Here is a 24,246-nt window from a genome sequence, read left to right as displayed (position 1 = left end):
GTGTCCTGCGAGAGGCTCCTCCCGCTCTGTCCTCCCGCTCTGTCGGGATCCTCCTCGGGTGGTTTGCACCAAGAGTATTGCAAGCATATAACCCAGACTCCCAGTACGGAGGCTTAGACTCCTGTAAGCTAAACAGGTGTAGGAATTTGGACTTAGACATACAATCTGCTTGCAACCTTATCGATGGTTGAAGCACCCCAGAACCTCTATACCTGGTTCTGGTGATTCGAGCATATACTGGGGGACTCCCATTAACCTAGAGGCCCCTGACTGTACCTGGGATACACATATCCCTATGCCCTCATTTACCTTTCTGGTCTGTGCTGAAGCAGGGAGACCTGGCAGTGAGTCGCGCAACTGTTTTCCAGGGAGGATTTTGCCCGGATGTCTGTGTCTATATGTCCCCGGGAATCTGACCTGATTCCCGGACACGTATTTGGGGTGGCCAGCAACTCTGGATCCCTTCTACATAGACACATTCTGACAACACTTTTACTGGAGACCCACCCTGAAACTCATAGCCTGAGAATCTCTACTAGGTAGCACTGCTGGAAAGGCAAAACACACATACAATCTTTATTGCAATACAATCACATACATTGAAGGTACTATAAATGGGTTCAAGAGCTGACACTCTAAATTACCTAATATGGCCCAGAGGTAACCAGCCGGGCATAATACCTTTATTGATGGCCTGGTTACTCCCTCACCATCACAGGGTCCCAGTTCAGTGCACATCAGAGAGTGCAAACAAAGGTTATGCTAGAGCAGCATAAGGTTCTGTTCAAGGACAAGCCAGGCAGAACACATATTACAGGTCATCCAGTGGAGACTTGTGATCAGAGACCTCTGCATAAGCATGGCTATCATGTACAGTATCAACATAGGTGACGCGCAGTATAGAGAGGGATGTAGAGGAGATAGTGGCCCTAGGGGTAATTGTACCATCCCAGAGCCCTTGGGATTGCCCGGTTATCCTGGTACCCAAGGAGGACGGAATCACCTGGTTCTGTGTGGACTACCATCAGCTCAATGCTCAGACGATGTCAGATGCTTATCCCATGCCCCGAATGGATGAGCTCCTAGATGAGCTCTCAGGGGCAATGTATCTGACCACCATGGATTTGTCCAAAGGATATTGGCAAATTCCTCTGACCACGGAGGGAGAAGTCAGCATTTATCACTCCAAGTGGCCTCTATGTATTTTTAGTGATGCCATTTGGTATGAAAAATGCCCTGGCTATCTTCCAACATCTGGTCAATAGGTTACTGGAAGGGAAGCAGGGTTACGCCAAGGCATACCTGGATGACATTGCAGTATTTAGCAGTTCATGGGACAGTAACCTAGTACATGTGTCACCGGTGCTGAGTAGGATCAGGGAAGCAGGGCTGAAACTCAAACCAACAAAGTGTTTAGTGGGTACAGAAGTGTTCTACTTAGGGCACAGAGTGGGTGGTGGGCACCTTAAGCCAGAACCAGCTAAGGTAGAGGCTATACTGCAGTGTCCCATTCCTAGAACCAAGATGCAAGTTATGGCTTTAATCAATGTATACAATCACTTATTTACTGGTGGATGAAGTGGGATCATTGAGATCTATGTTTTTAAATCCTGCAGGGTTTTCTTACATAGAGAAAAACTCGTAGATTGCGAGATAACAAAACATGTGGTGACTAACGTACGTTACTCAAAAGCTAAGAAAGCATAGGTTCTATTTGTCACCTAGTTTAGTGACACCAGACTAACATGGACAGACGTTAAGGACGGTAACGGTCATGGGACCATCCCCGAACTGGTGCCCGGTGTGAGTGTCATGGGAGGCCAGGTTTTTACACCCTTTTACCGGAATCATTCACTGAGCAAAACAATATAGTAAAACAAATTGTCATTTATTCCAGAGAAACAGACACACACAGTGAATTACAAAATAGAGAAGAAAAAACACTTACTGGGGGTCTGGGCTACAAAACTGAGCTTTCCTAGGTGAAATGGCCCATAAAATAAAGTCTTTAGGTTGACCGAGACTTTTCCCGAAATGACCTGGAACTCAAATAAGGGGGCTGTGGTGAAAACTTTCACAGGTGCAGGGAACTCTATAGGAGAGTTTTATCCTGACCGGGCCTGAAATCTCCTGGAACCCAAATCGGCATAAAGTTCCATACACCAGCACTACGTTTTCTTTGGTCCCTCCTGACTGCGAGTCAGCCCAAATCTCCTGGAACTTAAAATCGGCATAAAATACCAGCCGCGACCACTACGTTACTTTCTGAGAACTTGGTCGCAAAATCTCTGGCGGGCAGGCTCTTCAGGCTTGAAATAGAAGCCGCTTGCTTTGCTATTACAAACAAAGCATCTTTGAGAAGCCCGCCCACGCTCTTTCAGCTCAGACTCAAGGGGAACACACAATCTGATTGGATCAGGGCTTCTTATAGTATTCTCTGCTTCATTCATAAAATATAAGCAGAGCAGACAGCCAATCAGAGCAGGGGAATTTTCCCAAGCAACCAATCGAAACCGAGCTATATTAAAGTATATTTTAATACACAGTCTTGGGGTACAGGGAACAAAAAAGGAAAAATGTTGTATCTTTATTTCTACCTGCCTTATTCCCCCAAACACTTTCTCTGTGTCCCAGTTTGGACTCTCAGAGTCTCCTTAACCTAGGGATTCACTCAGCTACTGTATATGAATACATATTAATCCCTGTGCCTCATTCTCATTTCAGGGCTGTGCTGAAGCAGGGTACCCTAGTGGTGAGTCGCACTTACGTTTTCAAGGGGAGGTATTGCAAGGACAATGTGCCTGCATGTATCCGAGAATCAGGCATGATTCCGGGGTACATTTATAGGGGAACCGACATCTCTGGACCCCAACTACCTAGGCACATTCTGTTAACGGTTCCTCCGCAACCCCACCCCCCCCCCCCTCACCGCCTCTTGAAACTCATACTCTATAGCAATCCCTGCTTGACTGCATGCTCGGAAAAGGAAAAATACAAAAAATGGTTTTATTACACAAAGTACAATGTGATCATACAATGTTATTGGGTGTGACAGGGTGAAGTCAGGTACTAATAAATGCCTGGGAACCATGCACCTGAGTTCTTCATCCAGCACTTAGAAGGTTAACCCAGTAAGAATAGTTGGCAATCAGGAAGTAAGCTGAGACAGCTGACAACCAGCTTGATAAGGAGACTAATGCTTGTAGAAGGTGGCTGACTCCGACTACAGAGCTGTCCTGTGCAAGCTGCTATCCAGATGGATTTCCTAGCCTCTCTCTATGGACAGAGAATCCCACACAAAGACACAGTAAGAACTTTGATATTGTTCGATCACTATTGTGGCGTATGTTAGGGGTTGGGAACTTGACAAAGCCAGCCAGCCCGATAGATAGGGCTTGGAGTGTTTAGCAACTTCTCCCTATGTGGAGTAGGTATTCTTTTTATAAGTGTTGTTTTGCCTTAAAGGGACAGTGTGCCCAAATGTTTAGTTGTGCTGTGAAGAAATAAAACCATTCAACATTTGCTTTAACCTGAAACTGGACGTGTACACGTCTGACCTCACCTACAGGACGTCCTGCCAAACTGGGTCCAAGAGCTAGCTCCCTGTGACCCTTATACACAAAGCAGGGGTAACCAACATTGGCTTGACCTTTATTATAGAGCCTAGTTACCCCCTCCTGTCACAGGTATTGTTCAACATAAGGAGGGGAATCAACCAGCAGCAAGAAGATCTTAAAGCAAACTTCCATGTAACACCTCATCTGACATCCGGTGTCCTCTAATGGAAGCCAGAAAAGCAGAATGGAAGAATTCAAGACAAAGGCAACTACAATGGCATGGATTTAATTGAATTATTTTAGCCTGATATGTAGAGCCCGGTGTGAAGGTAGAGAGAGAGCGCTATCAGAGATACTTTATAACATGCTGAGGTTAGAGCATTAAGAGAAGCATCCTTCTTCACTGAGAAGGAGGGGTATAACCATCACACACTCAGAGCAGAGGTCATTGGGTAAATATGGGGGGGGGGTGAATTTAATGCATGGAAATATGGAAACCACTGCAACGGGAGAGACTAATTCAAGGGATATACACTACAGTATATGGTGTTACATCTTGTATGAGGAAATGTGTGGGCCAAGTGAGTATTTTCTGTCATTAGCTTCTACAGTCCTCTGTTTGAATGGCTATTGGGCTGATTTTTACATCATTCATAATAAATATACATTAGTGAATCCTTTTATTTATTTCTTAATCAATGCTGAATGGATACTGTTCCAATCCATTGATAATACGATTAGGATACTGTACAATATAATAATTGTTGCATCTTTACCTGAATGGCTATAGGGATAATGCGGTCCTGTTGGGATTTCCACAGAAGACACAGAGGGGCAGCAATGTATTGCTTCTCTCCATTGATAGTATTCGCTGGGATTCCCTCCAGAATCTTGTAATCTGCCAGGAAGATGTTTCCATTCTGTAACAGAGAATGCAGAGAGACTCTGAGCATGGAAAGGTTTGCAGACAAGCCATGTGTACAACACCGAGAGATCGGAATAACGGCCAGGGTTATACGTGGTGTGAAGGTCAGGGTTGTACATGGTGTGAAGGTCAGGGTTATACGTGGTGTGAAGGTCAGGGTTATACGTGGTGTGAAGGTACAGGTTATACGTGGTGTGAAGGTCAGGGTTATACGTGGTGTGAAGGTCAGGGTTATACGTGTTGTGAAGGTCAGGGTTATAGGTGGTGTTAATGGTCAGGGTTATATGTGGTATGGTCAGGGTTGTACTGTACATGGTGTGAAGGTCAGGGTTATACGTGGTGTGAAGGTCAGGGTTATACGTGGTGTGAAGGTCAGGGTTACATGTGGTGTGGAAAAACAGAGAAAAGCTAGGAGCACAGCATTGAAACGAGAGAACTGGAGGCCAAATGAAAAAATAACAAAAATTTAATGGAACATAAACTAATTAAAAGAGAAACCTCTAACGCGTTTCTCGCATGGTGCGCTTTATCAAAGAGTAGTATCGATGGTCTAAATCAGACTATTATGTGGTCTACACCTCCAGAAGCACCGCTTACCTGTGCCTAGGTAAAAACAACCCCCTGGACACAAATCTCCTGTGAAAATGAAACACAGGAAAGGGGCATAGTGCTCTGAAGGAAGAGATCCACAAAGACATAATATACAAGTAAACATAGATATTTTTCAATGCTGTGCTCCTAGCTTTTCTCTGTTTTTCCGTTCCTGTGTACCTGTGGATGCACGCTGTTTATACTGGAGATTTCTACTTACCTGGATGCTGGATCGTGAGTGCGCCGTCCACTGACTGTTTGCTGCTTCATTGTCACTAAGGGTTATTTGGTTATATTTGCGAGGACCTGCCGGTTCCCCCAGGGGGGACACCATGTCCATCGCGTCCAGCCGGTTCCCATTATATGTGATTTAAGGATTTCCTTTTTCAGCTACAGTGTTTTTTACTTATGGTTCTATCTCCGGTATACTGATGGGTAATTTAGCCTCTGCGTGATACATGCTGTCTTTATGGCTAGTAGCGTCGGGCTTTGAGGTTTATTCCTCCACTTTGTTATATGTGGTGTGAATGGTCAGGGTTATACGTGGTGTGGTGAGGGTTATACGTGGTGTGAATGGTCAGGGTTATACGTGGTGTGAAGGTCAGGGTCGTCACATGTGGTGTGAATGGTCAGGGTTATACGTGGTGTGAATGGTCAGGGTTATACGTGGTGTGGTGAGGGTTATACGTGGTGTGAATGGTCAGGGTTATACGTGGTGTGAAGGTCAGGGTCGTCACATGTGGTGTGAATGGTCAGGGTTATATGTGGTGTGAATGGTCAGGGTTATACGTGGTGTGAAGGTCAGGGTCATCACATGTGGTGTGAAGGTCAGGGTTATATGTGGTGTGGTCAGGGTTATACGTGGTGTGAAGGGTGCCCTTTAGGGAAGAGATATAGAAATCCAAGATATGGACGGACAAGTGGTGTGCAATGTTGTTGTTTTTTTGCAAACCAATTGCAAATATGGCAAGTCAACATGCTATGTTGTATGGTCTTTTATCTACTACCATTTACTGTGATTTTCTCAAAAATTCTGAAAAATTAATGTCATTTTTGCAAAGTTGGTGAAACTCTTGCTAAATTCTAGTGATAGTGTGAGTGAGGTGAACTTTTGCAATAAATGTAAAAAAACGTGAAATCCATGTCTCCGAGAGCCTGTAACATTGAGCTGTTTGGATCAGACAGATGGTCCTACCTGCAGTTCCTTGTGGAGGTTGGTGGAAGACCCCAGAGATGCAGCCACCATGTGATCAGTAACTGGGAAATTGTCAGGAATTCTGAAGCATTTTTGGATCATCACAGGGTTTGTTCCATTCAGAAACTGGTAACCAAAGAATTTGTCCTCCTTCCACTTCTGAGACACCAGTTCTGGGATACAACAGCAAACGATATAACACATGACACATCAAAAGATTTAGGAAGATCTCAACAGGAAAACTATTGATCCTCTGGATCAATAAGGAATTATACAATAGGATAAAGTATCTGTTGTCTAAATTTAATATAGGTTGAACTTGATGGACGTAAGTCTTTTTTCAACCTCATCTACTATGTAACTATGTAACTATGTAACTATGTAACTATGTAACTATAAAACTCAGCCAGAACCAATTGGTACATTTAGTCACCTCTGCTATATACTGCACAGGTAAAGATTAGTTAGACGTCTATACTCTTATTTATTATATTGCCATCTTTAAAGTACACGTATATACCTATTATTTGTCTGGCTGTGTTTGTTTTATTGCTTGTTTTATTCTTTGAACAACATGATTATAATTGTAGTTGTAGATTAAAATAATTAATTATCTAATGAGTGTAAGTCACAATTATTATATTCAACTGATATCAGTTATATTATCCTATACATAAACCTGCAGAGACGGCATAACATAATTACCATTTTAGAATACTGTACATTTAAAGTCTGTGATATACTTCAATTAGAAGAAGAATAACATTGTAGTTTTAGAATATATGAATTTAAACTATATTTCTGATATCTTTTACAGTATCTGTAATGGCCCATTAAAAGTCATGTGTTACAGCCTGTATGGTATTCCCTACCCACTTCCCAAGTTACTGTAGTATGTCCTTTCATTCTACTGGATACAGATCCAATGTGGTCTTTCTCCCTCCTAATAGAAGTACAGTAAATGAGCATTTTAATCCTAATAGAGGTATATTAGTATTTTATCTGATAGTGTTAGGACTTGCGAACATGGCCTGCCTTGTCGTGGCTCGCAAGCTTACAATGCTTTGGTCAAAGGGTTAAACTCAATGACCATTTTTCATGAGAATATATAAGTATTTTACTGTGAATTTCTGTCATGTTGGATGTAGCATTGGGCTTCTTTGTCGTTTGTTATATGGTATTCCCTGCAATCCGTCTCTGGAACATCTGCTGTGAAACAAGTGGATTTCAAACCACACGTTTATGGTCTACAGGTGTTTGGGAATTGAAGTTAGAATCTGACGTTGAAAACAGTTTAATATCTGTGTTAATCCCGTAAAAGTTATTATTCTTTCTGTTCTCACCTCACTTCTGTACAAACAGCACTTTATGTTCAACCACTATTCTCACTTTCCCTCTAACTCCACTCATATATCTCCATCTCTCCTTCATGTTCAACTTCTCTGTTCACAGAGAGAAGTTGTATCCTGTCCTATCTGCGCCTTCTCAAACCTCTCAGCTACACACCCTGCGCTAATTTGCACCCCTACAAATCCTCCTCACACCTTCTCTTTCTTTGCTTGCTTCTGGGGATATCTCTCCCAATCCTTATCTGTCTAATTTCTAAAAACTTGTGTCCTTGCCCATAACATCAACTATTTACTTCTCATGGTGTTTGTCACGGAGGCCAGGTATTTACACCTTTTTACCGGGATCATTCACTGACCAAAACAAGATAGTAAAACAAATTGTCATTTATTCCATAGAAACAGACGTACACACAGTGGATTACAAAATACAGAGGAAAACACACTTACTGGGGGTCATGGCTACATGTGGTAGGGGTGAGGAGCTTGTTCAGATAGGTGGGTAGCTTGCCCAGAAAGTATTTGAAGGCAAGACAGGAAAGGTGAACTTTGCGCCTAGACTCGAGTGATGACCAATCTAGTTCTTTGAGCATTTCGCAGTTATGTGTGTTGTAGTTGCATTGGAGAACGAAACGACAAATTGAATTGTAGAGGGTGTCAAGTTTGCCAAGGTGGGTTTGGGGCGCAGAGCCATATACTATGTCTCCATAGTCGATAATTGGCATTAGCATCTGCTGTGCAATACGCTTTCTGACCAGCAGGCTTAGGGAGGATTTGTTCCTGTAAAGTACCCCTAGTTTGGCATAGGTTTTGGATGTCAGGGCATCAATGTTCATTCCGAATGTTAAGTGGGAGTCAAACCATATGCCCAGGTATTTAAAACTAGTGACAGGGGTTAGGGTGGTGTTAGTGTTGGTTCTAATCTGGAGCTCAGTCGCTGGAAGCTTTAAAAATGTAGTCTTGGTCCCAAATACCATTGTTACAGTCTTGTCAATGTTTAAAAACAGTTTGTATTGGGAAATCCAGTTTTCGAGTCTCAAAAAGTCAGACTGAAGACATGTTCAAGGTCGGAGAGGCTATGGCTGTGTGCATATAAGATTGTGTCATCTGCATACATATGTATTGAAGCTTCCTTACAAGCTGTGGGAAGATCATTGATGATCACTGAGAAGAGTAGGGGCCCCAGAACAGAGCTTTGCGGGACGCCACAGGTGATATCCAGGGGGTTGGATTTAGAGCCTGAGATGGGCACATGTTGGGATCTACCCGATAGGTAGGACTGAAACCAGTTTAAAGCATGCTTCCCTATTCCAGAGCTCTGGAGTTTGTTAAGCAGGATAGCATGATCAACAGTATCAAAAGCCTTTGCAAAATCTAGGAATATTGCACCAGTGAGTTGACCACGTTCCATTCCATACTAGATTTCATTGCAAACATTTAGCAGGGTAGTTACGGTAGAGTGTTTGGGGCGAAAGCCAGATTGGAATTGGCTAGGGAAATTTGTCTTGGTGTAGAACTCGCTTAATTGGGGGTGGACACATTTTTCCATGACTTTGGATAGTATTGGGAGAAGGGAGATTGGCCTGTAGTTTGAGACAGTGTTTTTGTCCCCACTTTTGAAGATTGGGACAACTCTAGCAGTTTTCCAGGTCCTAGGGATATGTCCTGCAGACACGATAGAGTTGACTCTGGAAGCAATTGGTTTGGCAATTGCTGGGGCACCAAGTCTTAGGAACCTAGATTGTAGTAAGTCAGGTCCACATTGGCTGCTTAGTATTAATTTGAGGAGTGCTTGTGTAATCTCCTCTTCAGATACTGGGCCAAATTGAAAATTGTGGGCAGTGTTGGGAGGGGGTGGGGCTATATGGGTACTCCCAGGATGAGATCCAGGTTTGTGGTTTGGGTTGCGTTTCGCTAATAAGTTAGTAGCACACCCCACAAAGTAATCATTGAATGCATTTGCAATGTCGGTGGGGTTTGTCAGAGTAATATCCCCCTTAGTGATATTACTTGGCTGTTGATGGTTAGAAGGCTGGAATATGTTGTTGATAACCTTCCAGAAGTTAGCTGGGTTTGATGTATTCTGGAGGAGATTGTCAGAGTAATATTGTGCTTTTGCATGCCTTGTTTGCCTTGTGCACATGTTCCGTAGGCTTCTGTAGTGATTGAGATCCTTGGTAGTGCCAGTTACTTTGTGGCTTTTAGACAAGGCATCCCTGAATTGGTAGAGTGCTATAAGGTCAGGTGTAACCCATGGAAGGTGGGCACCCCGTACCCTTATTCTGCGTAGTGGAGCATGGGTATCACAGAGTTTTAAGAACTCGGATTGGAATTAGTCAAGCGCAGAATCAGGGTCGGGAATTAAATCGATTCTGTGCCAAGGGCAGTTGGTAAGGTCAGCCAAAAACTGTTGTGGGTTAAAGTTTCTAAATGTTCTAGTGAGGAGACCTTTAGGGCTTGATTGGGGCGGTTTAATTTTCCTTACACAGTACACTATTGCATGGTCACTGAAAATGTCAGGAAGGATGCCAGAGGATTGGATTCTGCTGGGATTTGAGGAGAGAATCCAATCAAGCAAGGAATGGTTGTGTGAGATTTCAGGTTTGTCCGTGTGGGTTGGGAAATGAGCTGCGATAGGTTAAGCGATATGATTTGTATCTGGATTTTGTGGTTTTTAGGGTCAAGCCAATTGAAGTTGAAATCCCCAAGAACTAGCAGCTCACTCTTCTCATTCAGAGAGGAAATGGAGCCAAGAAACTGGGGGATACCAGTCAGGGATTGTAGAGGGGCTATAGGGGGGCGGTAGATGCCAGCAAGCAAGATGGGCTTAGAAAAGGGGAGGCATATTCTGCAAACTAGGATTTAAAAAGAGGGTGGGCTTGGGGGGCAATTTAGCAGTGTAAATTGTAAGGTGTCTGCAATATAAAATAACACCCCTCCCCCTCTCTTTGACCTATCTCTTCTAGAAATGGAGTATCCCTGAATGGCAATATGTGCATCAGGGGTTTTAGGAGTTAGCCATGTTTCTGTAAGAACGATGGCTTTTGGTTTATGCATAAGGCACCATGCCCTTAGTTCATCCAGTTTGGGCAGTAGACTCTGGATATTTATATGGGCGACAGATAGCCCTTTTTGAAATTTGAAGGGGGTATTCTCAGGGTTATGGGACAGAGTTGTAATGGGAGGGCCTGGGTTAGGTTCAATATCGCCTGCTAAAGAGAGTAATAGTATGAGTAGGAATTTGAGTAGTTGTTTGCAAGTTGTAACTTTATGATGTTTGTCATTTGAGTGAGCGGTTGTTGTTGTGCTGGTTTTCAGGGTTCTCCACCAACATTCAGTATATAGTGCAAGGCTTTTGAGTAATCCGGGGTGTATGGTGATGTTGGGCGTGGGCCAGGAGGGGGGAATTTGTAGTGGATAGAGAGAGTAACATTTCAATGAGGCCACAAGAAAGAACAAAGAGGAGGTAAAAAGCAGGTTCATTATGCCAGAGGTCGGTAATGCTGCATGGAGCTGTTTTGAGCCAAGTGTGTTGTGTGCGCAGACTAAACAGCAGGGATCAGAATAGTTCACCGTTTGTTGCCATGTGTAGAAGAGTTTGCAGAAGGATGCAGTCCCCAGTCACCTCTAGTCAAACTATAGTCTAACTATATATTCTCTTAAAAGCTCACTTTAAGATGCCTCACTATATCATGCCAATGCAGTCCATTCTAATGCAGGGGGGGTGGTATTGGTTTTATACAGCTAAAACAGTCACATGACCCTCCCCTCCCCAATAAATCAGCTTGTTCCAGTTGGTCAATTAGCAGTACACAGTTAAGAGAATTAAAAAAAAAAAAAAAACACCTTTTGATATTCAAACATACCAAATTATCAATACTAAAGGCCGCTGGGTAAATCTTTTAGAACATGCAGAGCAGGTTATATATGGTTGGGGAACCCCCAGAGCCCCTATATCAGGTTCTGGGTGATCTAGGCCTTAATGGCACCCCCTCATAACCTGGGAACCCCTTGACTGTTCCAGGGATATCTTACACCCCTATACCCCATTTACCTTTCTGGCCTGTGCTAAAGCAGGGAATCCTAGCGGTGAGTCGCGCAAGTTTTTTCAAGGGGAAATTTTGCCGGAGAATCTAACATGATTCCCGGGTAAATTTTTCAGGTATCCAGCAACTCTGGGACCCCGCTACCTAGACACATTCTGACAAGACTTTATCTGTAAATCTCCCCTTGAAACTCATAGCCCAGCAATCCCTGCTTGCTGGCACACATGGATAGGTAAAACAAAGAAAATTCTTTATTGTCGCACATTAAAAAAGCCATGACCTATTTCTTGGTCCTAGGTACTGGCCACTGAACTATAGCTTCCTTAGCTGGCTCCAGCTTCAGATGCCCTCCACCCACTTTGTGCCCTAAGTACAACACATCTGCCATACCAACAAGACACTTTGTAGGTTTCAGTGTCACCCATGCTTCCTTTATACTTTTCAGCACCGCTGCTACATGTACTAAGTGTATCCCACGAATTCGTAAACCTAGCGGTCTACCAGATATGCCCTTGCAAAACTTTACATCCCTTCCTGTAACCTATTGACCAGGCGTTATAAGTAGTCGGGGCATTCTTCATCCCAAATGGCATAACTTAAAATTCATATAAGCCATTTGAAGTAATGAATGCTGACTTCTCCCTAGCCTCTTGGGTCAGAGTGATTTGCCAATACCCTTTGGACAAATCCATAGTGGTCAGATACTTGGCACCTGCAAGCTCATCTAGGAGTTCGTCCATATGGGGCATGGGATAAGCATCGCACACGTCTGTGCATTGAGCTACCAGTAGTCCACACAGAACTGTGTGTTTCCGTCCTTCTTCGGCACAAGGTCTACTTGATAAGCCCAAGGGCTTTGAGACGGGACAATTACCTCTAGGGGCAGCATCTCTTCCACTTCCCTCTCTATACTCCATTTCACCTTCAGTTGATACACAATAGGCATGCTTATGCAGAGGTCTCTGATCACCAGTGAGAACAGGGGGATCTGTGATATGTGACCTGCCCGACTTATCCGTGAACAGGACCCTATGCTCCTCTAGCATAGCCTTTGTCTGCACTTTCTGCTGTGCACTGAGCTGAGACCCTGACGCAACCTGCTCTACTTTGCCCCCCTGCCTAGATTCCCTTAGGAGTTCAGGCAGGGCATTGCTCGCTGCGTTCCCCATCGGTTGCCTACTGATAGCCACCACGTTTGTCACATGGTTGAAAATACTCCTTAAGCATATTAATATGATAAGTCTTATTTCTTCCTGTCACTCCATCCAACTGTATAACATAGTTGCACTCATTCATCCTTCTGAGTACCGTATACGGACCAGACAAGGCAGCCATTAATTTGTTCTGCCGAGTGGGCTTCAGAACAAGCACTTGCTGCCCAGGGATGAATTCTCTTCTACGGGCATTCTGATCATACCAAGTCTTCTGCTTGGTCTGAGCCTCCCTGAGGTTAGCCTGTGCCAACCTGTGATGGTAAGGGGGTTACCATGCTCTCAAAGAAAGGTTTAATCCTGTTTGGTTACCCCTGATCTGTAATGAGGGTTCATGGAGAGTAAGCTCTTGAACCCAGTGTTGTTAAATGCATGTCCTGTAATTTGCGACATTAAAGACAGGCTTATTTACTGGTGGCCGACTGCCTGAGACTCCTAGATGAAAAAAGAAATCTTTAGATGCTGCTGGCTGTATCTTCACCTAGAGCTGCACGGCTGCGGTCTGCTCCACCTGGGTATACAGCCTCTCGCAGGACGGCTATTCTTTAGCTGGGGAGCGTTGTCCCTGATGGCCCCACCTCAGAAACTGCAGGATCTGTTGGTCACAAATGGAAGGGGACGGTGACATCCTCAATGTGCAGGGGTACCAAAGGCTCCCCTACCTGAACAAGTGCCTTGCTAGCACTTCTGGCGATGGCTGCCACTTCTGGCGATGGCTGCTATTGGAGTAGCATCCTCCACAAACAAGCAGATCCTCTGGATTGACCATAGCAGGTTGCACTAGATTGACAGTGGCACTGGCGTCAATCAAGCCGGCTGCCTGGCGAGCTCCGATGGTCACTGGCGGCATATGTTTCATCCTCTTATCATTGGAAGGCAGCACCAACATCTGCCACCTGATGCCCCTCTGCCTCCTCTGCTGTGCCACTGGTTGCAGGGGTAGGAAACAATGTTTGAGTCCTTTGCCATTTGGCTACAGGCTACTCCACTGTGAGTACCAGTCCCACAAAGGTGACCGGGTTGGCAGCCAAATTGCGTCCCCCTGAGGTGGATTGCTGGAGGGAGACCGCTCAAGACAATCTGGCCTGATGTGCCTGTCACAGAATTTAGATCTTTACACCAGGATCATATAACTGAGCAAAGCCAAGATGTTAAACAAAAAGCAGCCCGGATTGGCTTCTGGGTTTCATATAGAATTTCAGATTCATTCATGAAATACTACAACCAATCCGAGCCTGGGACCTTTACAACCAGCCAATAAAGGGCTTCCAGTCATCCAAAACAGAGCAAGCGGATCTCCTGAATGCAACGGCGCTTGCGGCTGACATTGCATGGCGAAATCAGTTCCAGGACTTTCGTGAGTACCTACCGGTCATTGGAAAAAACTCCTACAGAGGTAATTTTTATGAATTTCGTTTAAAGGGCAAGTTTATTCGTTAGCCCCGTTCCCAATAAGTGTGATAATTGTGCAAATTGTGTTTCATTGTGTGTATGTCTTTTCCTGAAATAAATTACAATTTATTTTACCTCCTTGCTTTGCTCAATCAATGATCCCGGTATAAAAAGGTGTTGATAAACCTGGTCTCCCGTGACAAAAGTGTTTTGGGAATAAGTTTGTTCGTTTGCCCCCATCCCAGTGAGTGTATTTTTAGTGTAATTGTGTACTAATGTGTGTATGTCATTTGTGGAAATAAATTACAATTTATTTTATCTCTTCTCTTTGGTCAATCAAAGGATCCGGGTATTACGGTGTTAAAAATGCTGGTCTCCGTGACACTGGGCTATCAAACTAATCCTAACTTGTCCAAATGGGTCAGATAACAGTCTTTACAAGTCCTTCCAATGACCGGGAGGTACTCACAAAAGTCCTGGAACTCAATTTGGCATGTAATTCCAACTGTGACTGCTACGTTCCATTTTCAGAACTTGGTCCCTGAAAAGTGGAACTTAGAAATATTCTTGCCTTGAAATTATTGAAGTAGGCTCGCGTCTATTTCTCAAAGAGCATCTTTTTGGGATATTGAATTTTCCACTGCTGTTTTGGCGCTTAGAATCTCTCGACCTGATTGGCTGCTATGTTTCTTATAGGATTTCCAGTCCAATTCACAAAACGCTACAACTAATCAGAGTGTGAAGATTTCTCTACCAGTCTATCACCGATTTGCCGGTACTCTGAAGCCTGGCAGGCACTGATTCCACTTCTGCAAAGGGACATGGACCAACCTGGCACCTCTGCCTTTAAGCACACTGAACCCCCCTTTTTGCCAGGCTCAGTGTCTGGGGTTGGGCAAATGGTTGCCGATAGCCCCTATTCATGTTAGGTACTTGAGTGTAACTCTGGTATTCCGCCTGCCCTAACACCTTGGCATCTCTGAGGCTTTCATGTCTGGGACCCATACAGACACAGTGGCACCAAGCTTTGGTGACCATCTGGTCTCTCTGGACCATGGACCTAGATATCCAACAGTTCATTTACAGTGCATCAAGCATATATATATATATATATATATATATATATATATTAAATAAACCAGTTTAATAAAATACATTTTACACTGTGTCTTTGCTAAAAATGTCTAAGTCCTTCTGTGGTGTCAGGGATAGAATAAGAATGTATACTATCAATTCTCACTAGCGATATCCCTGCAACACTGCAAAAACCCGACTTTACATTTTTATACAAAATAAACCTTGCAGCTATATTTTATAGATGGGGCACCCCTGGAACTGCTATACCATGTTCAGGGTGACTTGGGCATGATCTGGGCAGCCCCCCTTATGCTTATACCGTTCATGAATAACTTGATCCCCTATGCCCCCTTTACCTTTCTGGTCTGTTCTGAAGCAGGGACTCCTGGTGGTGAGCTGCAAGAACGTTTTCAAGGTAGGATTTTGACCATAGCATTGTGCTTCAATTTATCCGAGAATCTTACCTGATGCCCGGCTACATTTTTATGGTATCCAGTAACTCTGGATTCCCTCTACATAGCCACAATCTGAAAATACTTTTTTTACCGCAAAACCCACCCTGAAACTCATAGCCCAGCAATCTCTGCTTGCTGGCACTCCTGGAAAGGCAAAAACATAATAATTATTTATTGTCACATATTTTCATACAATGCATAGCAGTACATACATGACAGCCAGGTCAAAGAGCTGACACACTAGAACCCCACAAAGTGACTCAGGGGCAACCAAGTGAGCTTGACCTTTATTTTTCAGCCTGGTTACCCCTCACAATCACACCTCCCCCTTCAAGATGAAGACTGGGTTGCAACCACCGCAACTGGCTGTTCGACTAGCCGGACACCTCTTGAGTCTTTGGGCTCACTCGGGCTGTCCTGTCATGAGAGGCCATCAGCATTTCCATGTTCGCTGCCTTTCTTGTGTTGTATGGAAAAGTCAAACTCCTGCAATGCAAGACTCCAGCGAAGGAACTTGCCATTCTCTCCCGACACCTATTGTAGCCAACTTAATGGATTATGGTCCGTGACCACGGTAAAGGTTCTGCCATACAGGTAGGGATGCAGTTTCCACAAACCCAAACAATGGCCAAACACTCTCTCAAGAGTGGCATAAGCCAATTTGCAGGGCAGTTTCCTGCTTAGGTACACCACAGGGTGTTCGCCGCCCTCCTCCCCCTTTTGACTGAGTACAGCGCCAACACCGTAATCGGAGGCATCGGTCTGTACTAGGAAATTTTTGGAGTAGTCCGGTGTGGATAGAATCGGAACACAAGCCAGAGCTGTCTTCAGTGCCTGGAATGCTGTCTCACAGGCAGGAGACCAGACTACCAGAACTGGGAGTCGCTTCTTAGTCAAGTCAGTCAGGGGTTTAGCAATAGCACTATACTGCGGGACAAACTTTCGGTAATAGCCAGCGGTGCCTAAAAAAGCAATGACCTGCTTCTTAGTTTTGGGAACAGGCCATGGAACTATGACTTCCATCTTAGCTGGTTCTGGCTTCAGGTGCCCTCCACCCACTCTGTGCCCTAAGTACGAAACCTCTGCCAAACTTACTAGACACTTTGTTGGCTTCAATGTCAGCCCTGCTTCCCTATCCTGGTCAGCACCTCTGCTACATGAACTATGTGAGTCTCCCACGAACTGCTAAGCACTGCAATGTTGTCCAGTTACAGTATGCACAAAAGGCGGGGGGTAAGGGAGTGATTGAGCACATATATCAAGACTGTTTGGTTGCACTAGATATTTATTTAATCTATTTTTATATGTTTTCACATTTATATATTGGTAATATATGTTTTAAGGATTGATTATTAAAGGTTAGATTTTAAATTTTGGTAAGTGTGCATTTAAGTGAATTTCTTTTGGTGTACAAACCATTGTACCCCTCGTTTTTTCAGTTACAGTATGACCTTGCATAAACCTGCATCCCTTCCTGCAACCTAGGTGTTGGAATGTTGCCGGGGCATTCCTCATCCCAAATTGCATCACTAAAATTTCATAGAGGCCACTTGTAGTGATGAACGCCGACTTCTCCCTAGCCTCTGGGGTCAGAGGAACAATTAACCTTTGGACAAATCCATGGTGGTCAGATACTTTGCCCTCACGAGCTCATCTAACAGCTCATCCATGCGGGGCATGGGACAAGAATCTGACACCGTCTGAGCATTGAGCTGCCGGTCGTCCACACAGAACCGGGTGGTTCTGTCCTTTTTAGGCACGAGGACTACTGGACAAGCCCAAGGACTCTGAGATGGTCTAATAAACCCTAGGGCCAGCATCTCTTCTACTTCCCTCTCTATACTTCCTATACCTTTGCTGATAAACGATAGGCATGCTTATGCAGAGGTCTCTTGTCACAGGTGAGTATAGGGTGATCGGTGATATGTGTTGAACCCGACTTATCCGTTAACAGAACCCTATGTTGCTCTAACAAAGCCTTTGAAAAAAGGTGACAGTGGCGGTCACTCGAGATATAAATGGACAAGATAATTATGGTCCCCCAATTGGGTAGGAGCTGAAATGAATAAGTGATACATAAACAAATGATACTAACCGATATGAGGCTGCAGCTAAATCGAGAAGGATCATACCTTGACATGAAAGTGTTGTGGAGATGAGCTCATTTAAAAGAAGAAATGAAATGCAATATAAAATATAATGTACCCAAGTAACTGCTTGTGAAGGTAAGGAGTGGGTGGGTGAGTATTGAGTAAATAATCAAAGTGTACTCACACGGGCATGTGTGAGTAAAGTTCACCAAGGGTTGTCTTTAGACACTGTCAGGTGCTTCTCTCCATCGGTGGATATCCTCAGTAGCTGGAATGCACTTATTTACACTAGACCCATGGGCAAAAGAGAGCACAATAACCCAATGTAAGCAGGATGATGCTTGCAGGACAGGGAGCGGAGGAGGGGGGAGAGAGAGGAGAGGGGGGGGAGAAGTGTTGAATAATAATAATAGAAATTCCCTCACACGGGCATGTTGTAATGCCTGTACTCACTCCAACCAAGTAGGGACCCCGGTACTGAGGTGGGAAAGTATAAACTGCGCAGCCACAGCAGAGGTGGCATGCCTGGAGAGTGGATAGTCAGTGTAGTCGGGCCTGGCTTGGGAGAATGGGTTAGTCCTGATACTTGCAGAGGTCGTGGGGAGGAGCCAGTAGAGTAGTCAATGTTCATTGTGCCATGGTAAGGGATCTGAGCCAGTAGATTAGTTGTGTGTCCGTTAGCCATGGTCAGAGATAGAGAAGTGTGGGTGGTCAGAGGCAAGCCGGGATCATTATCCAGAGAGGGTCCAATAGTCTAGCCGGGTCGGTACAAAAGAGAGAAACTGGGAATCAAGACAAGGCAAAGCAAGGAACGTGAGAACACAAGGTACATTGATCTATGCTCAGCAACGAGTGACTGAGCAAACAGGAACTAAATAGGTGGGCTGGAGCAATGGGAGTGCGAGGTGGAGCGGAGGCGCGTGAATGACGCGTGATGCAAGCAGGGGGCGGGACCAAGCCCGGTAGAGATGACAGAAGACCTCCATGTGCATCCGCGCTCTGTAAGCGGCGGAGGGGTATGCGGAGCAGGAGGTAAGGAGGGGACACGCCACAAGGGACATGTCCCCCGATTCCTTACAGTACCACCCCCCCCTTGAGGAGCGGCCTCAGGATGACTCCAAAAAGGCTTGGCGGATACCTGGCGGGAAACCGACTAAACAAGCTAGGAGCGCGTCCCTGGTGATGTGGTATCCTGGATCGTTCTTCTGGTCCAAACCCTTTCCAGTGGACCAAATACTGGATTGATCCTCTGGATCTTCTTGAGTCGATTAGAGAACAAATCTCGTACTCTTCTTGTCCTTGTCTGAGTACTGGAGAAGGTTTAAGAGAAGCTTCAGGGAATTGCGAACGTTGAAAGACCAGTTTCAAAAGAGAGACATGAAATACAGCAGGAATTTTCATAGAAGAAGGAAGTTGTAAGCTGTATGCCACAGGGTTTACTTGTTACAGGATGGTGAATGGGCCCAGGAATCTTGGGGCCAATTTGAGAGTTGGTGTCTTCAACCTGATGTTTATAGAAGAGAACCACACCCTGTCTCCTGGTTTAAAGTTGGGCGCCTTACGGCGATGACTATCAGCCTGTGACTTCTTTCTGGGAATAGCCTCCTGGAGAGTCCTCTGGATCCTTTTCCAGGAATCCTGCAAAGAATTTACTCTTGTCAGCTCCTGGGACTCCGGAAGAAACAGAAGAGATGGGAAGACGTGCGTGACTATTGGGTGGACTCATTTCTTAAAGAATTGTGGGCGAATACTGCCCATGGCAGGAGCTCTACCCAATCATCTTGAGCGTCCAAGATGAAGCATCCAAGATATTTTTCAAGAGATTGGTTTGTCCTCTCGGTTTGTCAATTGGTTTGGGGTGATACCAAGAAAAAGAAGTGCAATATCCATCCTTTGAGCAAAAGACCACCAAAATGTAGAAATTAATTGAGATCCGCGATCGGACACTATAGACAACGGTACTCTGTGAATCCAAAAGATCTCCTTAACGAAGATATCTGCTAGGGTGGCAGAATTGGGAACACCGTTGAGAGGTATGAAATGTGCCTGCTTAGAAAATCTGTCGACAATGACAAGAATAGTGTTCATTCCCCTGGATATAGAAAGTTCAACAATGAAGTCCATCGATAGATGACTCCAGGGACGGTCCGGTGTGTGTAAAGGATGAAGCAGACCAAGAGGTTTATTGCGAGTAGTTTTAATTCGGGCGCAAATGGAGCAAGCCTTGATGAACTCTTCGATGTGTTTGAGCATATTAGACCACCAAAAAATGCATCTGATGAGGTCCGAAGTTCTCTTGGTACCAGGATGATCGGCAGACCAACATGAATGGCCCGATTCTAAAAAATGCCTTCAGAACTGTGGTGCAGCATACAGACAACCATACAGCACTTTTAGACCACTAGGAATACATTTTTGAGAAGCCAGAATCTTGTCCAGGACATCGAATGAATTGGCAGAAATAATGTATTTAGAAGGAAGAATAGTCTCCGAAATGTCCTCAGTCTTGTCTTCCATGATGAATTGACGGAATAATGCACCAGATGAGGTAATTAAATCTGGAGAAGAAGAGAGTCCAGCGAGCCTGACGGGAGCCGAGCACCTTCAATGTAAAGCAGGTTTTTGTGATCAGAGAGAATCGACAGTGTTCTCGGTACTCTCGAGAAGGTGTCTCCACTCTTGAAGAACCAGCTTAATAGCTAGGAGCTCTCGGTTGCCAACGTCATAGTTCTGCTCTGCTGGAAAAAAAAATTTGGAGAAGAAACCATAAGGGTTTAACTTATCTTGAGGGGTTTGTCTGTGAGAGAGGATAGCGCTAGCCCTAACATCAGAAGCATCAATTTCAAGAGTGAAAGGAAGTTTGGGTCAGGATGGCGTAGAATTGGGGCGGAGATGAAAGCTTTCTTGAGAGTGTCGAAGGTGTGAACTGCCTCAGGAGACCAGGAGGAAGTATCTGCTCCCTTCTTGTTAAGAGCAGTAATAGGAGCCACAGTAGAAGAGAAATTACAAATGAATTTATGGTAATAATTGGCGAAGCCTAAAAAATGTTGAATCGCCTTGAGAGAGGTAGGTTGTGGCCATTCCAAGACCGCCTTGAGTTTATCAGGGTCCGTGGAGAAACCAGAGTCCAAAATTATATAGCCAAGGAATGATGTTGAAGTTTGATGAAACATGCTCTTCTCCATCTTGGCGTACAGGTAATTCTCCCGAAGATGGTTCAGGACCAGTTTGGTATGCTGGATATGTTCAGAAAGGGATTAAGAAAAAATTAGAATGTCATCAAGATAAACAATGATGACAAAATTAAGGACATCACGAAAGATCTCTTTCACGAACTCTTGGAAGACCGCTGGAGCATTACACAAGCCAAAAGGCATAACTAGATATTCGTAATGGCCATCTCGTGTGTTGAAGGCCGTCTTCCATTCATCCCCCTGACATATGCGTACCCCGCTCCTGGAAATTTGTGCCAAGAGACTTTGTTTCTGAGGATTTCATTCCGGGAACATTTTATTTCGTTTTGCCCCGTCCAAGTAAGTGTTTATTCGTATTATTTCGTAAATCAAGCTGTGTATGTTCATGTTGTAAATAAATCACAATTTATTTTATCTCACGCTTTGCTCAATTAAAGGATCCGGGTATTTAAGGTGTTAAAAGCATTGGTCTCCCGTGACATTTATGTTCACCGGCACTGAAAAGTCCTGGAACTCCAATCGTCAGGTAGTTCCAGACGCCACCGCTGTATCTGCTCTGGAGATGGCAAGATCGCTTGACTTGCCTGGGAGATAGTACCAAACGTTCTGGTACTGTTTTTGGAGTGTAGTTCCAGCCGAGACCGCTACATTCTCTTTTCAGAACTTGACCCTGAAAAGTGGGACTTGCCTTGAAATTTCCGAAGCGGTCTTGCGTCTAGTTCTCCAAGAGCATCTTTTGCTGGTTTTATAATTTGGCGCTGCTGTCTTGGTGCTTAGAATCTGAGGACCGGATTGTCTGCTGTGTTTCTTATAGTATTTCAGTCCCATTCATGAAATACTCCAGCCACTCCGAGCGTGGAGAATTTCTACCAGTCTATCAGAGACTTGCCAGTCTCCGGAAGCCGGGCAAGGATGTATTATAAATCTGACAGGGGCATGCGCAAACTTGGCACCTCTGCCACTTGTGAGTCAGAAGCCACCCGCGGAGTTAGGCATCTCAATGTCTGGGCAAATGGTAGTCCGAGGACTTCCATTCAGCCCAGGACGAGGGTACTTGTGTCTAACTCCTTCGCCCAAATGGCTATCACACCTTGGCAATCTCTGTGGCTTTCAACTCCGGGACCCGAGCATACTTAGTGGCATCAAATTAGTAGCCAACTGGTTTCTTGGAACCACGGACTTTGGAAACTCCCCAGCTCATATACAGTGCATAAGCATTTACCATTATACACAATGTCAGAAATAAAAAATATTCACAATTTCTTCTAAGTCTTGTTTTTTTGGTTTAACTGAAGAGACGCGCACGTTCAGTTTCAGCGCTCCTAGACCTTCTTTTAAGAAAATGTTTTAAAAGTTTAACCAAATAACAATTTTAGAGTTACTTTTCTAAACACATAGGAATTTGGACTTAGACATACAATCAGCTTGCAACCTTATCGATGGTTGGAGCACCCCAGAACCTCTATACTTGGTTCTGGTGAATGGACATATACTGAGGGACTCCCATTAACCTAGGGACCCCTGACTGTATCCAGGATACACATATCCCTATGCCCTCATTTACCTTTCTGGTCTGTGCTGAAGCAGAGAGACCTGGCAGTGAGTCGCACAACTGCTTTCCAGGGAGGAGCATGACCAGAATGATGTGTAAACATGTCCCCAGGAATCTGACCTGATTCCCAGATACATTTTTTGGAGTGGCCAGCAACTCTGGACCCCTTCTACCTAGACAAATTCCAAAAACACTTTTACTGCAAAATACCCCTGAAACTCATAGCCTGAGAATCTCCACTGGTTAGCACTCCTGGAACAGTAAAATACACATACATTCCTTATTGCAATACAAACATATACATTGCAGGTACCATTAATGGGTTCAAGAGCTGACACTCTAAATTACCCAACATGGCTCAGAGGTAACCAGCCAGGCATAATACCTTCATTTATGGCCTAGTTACCTACTCACCCTGGCATATTGTAAGTCACTGTCTGTTTCAATGGAATAAATTACCATTTATTTTACCTCCTTGTTTTGCTTAATATTATGATCCCGGTTAAAAAGGTGTAAATACCTGGTCTCCCTTGACACACACTTACTATAACACCCTACTACTGTCTCTGTACATTCTTTCTACTTACAGTACCACTTAGATTGTAAGCTCTTCGGAGCAGGGACTCCCTTTCCTAAATGTTACTTTAATGTCTCAAGCACCTCTCCCCTTTATGTGTTATTTGTATCATTTGTAATTTTCATGATTGTCATGTATATTACTGCTGTGAAGTGCTATGTACATTAATGGCGCTACTGTATATAAATAAAGAAATACACACATACCTACATGCATACAAAATTACAGGTTCTATGACCAGTTTCTCTTTGTGACTGTGGGATCCTAACATGAATCACACCCAGAGTGTTACTACATTCTCTGTCTTGTATGAATTTACTGTGTATATTCGTTCAGTTAAACCACACAAACCTGACATCGGCGTTCTCTTGCAGCAGAAAATCCTGTTGATATCATTTAAATCTGTCCAGGATTCTTTGCAGTCCAAGAAACCTTTGAACTTCACTTCCATTCCACTATCGATGAAATAAAAAATCAAATCAGTTCAGGGGTTAATATTTAATGCATTCTGTTATCTTATGAATATACTGTAACAGACAATTAAAACATTAGGTACAAAGGTCAAGATTCAGTACATCACACTGTGGTAACCTTAAAATGTGGTATTATTGTTTAAAAGAGTGTATTATTTTTAGCGGGAAATACATGAACCTGCACCGCCAAAGATAACTTTTTATCGGATCTGATAAAGGAAGAAGCGTAATATGTAATGTTTCTCTGTTATCGGCCATATGTTACATCCTGTTCCGATAGTTATACTTCTGTAGTGCCCACGGTTATTCTAACACAAACCAGTGGCAATTGCCAAAAAGACCCAGGTACACCCAGGTACATGCTGGATACATGCTGGATACATGCCTTAAACTAGCCTTAAACTAGCCCCAGCATTTCTGCATTGACTAATGGCCCATCCGATTAACAGCGGGGGTCCCTGGCAGTCCCAATCAAACTGAATGGGACTGCCAGGGACCCCTGCTCTGTTAATCCTATGGGTCATTAGTCAAAGCAGAAATGCCTTAAACTTGCCCTAAACTAGCC

The 24,246-nt window shown here is 44.2% G+C and overlaps 1 protein-coding gene across 2 annotated transcripts in view; it reads right to left on the bottom strand.

Moving 5' to 3' along the window:
* ALOX15B (arachidonate 15-lipoxygenase type B) overlaps positions 1-24,246 on the bottom strand; it is a 125,656-nt gene that overhangs the window by 48,157 nt on the left and 53,253 nt on the right. For both annotated transcript variants that reach the window (XM_075593495.1, XM_075593493.1), the window contains exons 5-7: positions 23,560-23,663; positions 6,269-6,441; positions 4,334-4,477 (exon numbers count right to left, since the gene is read on the bottom strand). In XM_075593495.1, the coding sequence (XP_075449610.1) occupies positions 4,334-4,477; positions 6,269-6,441; positions 23,560-23,663 (421 nt within the window). The remainder of the gene's footprint in view (positions 1-4,333; positions 4,478-6,268; positions 6,442-23,559; positions 23,664-24,246) is intronic.

This window comes from Ascaphus truei, chromosome 3 (assembly GCF_040206685.1).
Source record: "Ascaphus truei isolate aAscTru1 chromosome 3, aAscTru1.hap1, whole genome shotgun sequence".
NCBI classification, from domain to species: domain Eukaryota; kingdom Metazoa; phylum Chordata; class Amphibia; order Anura; family Ascaphidae; genus Ascaphus; species Ascaphus truei.
The sequence above is the reverse complement of the archived record's forward strand: the minus strand, read 5'-3'. Positions and strand labels throughout refer to the sequence as shown.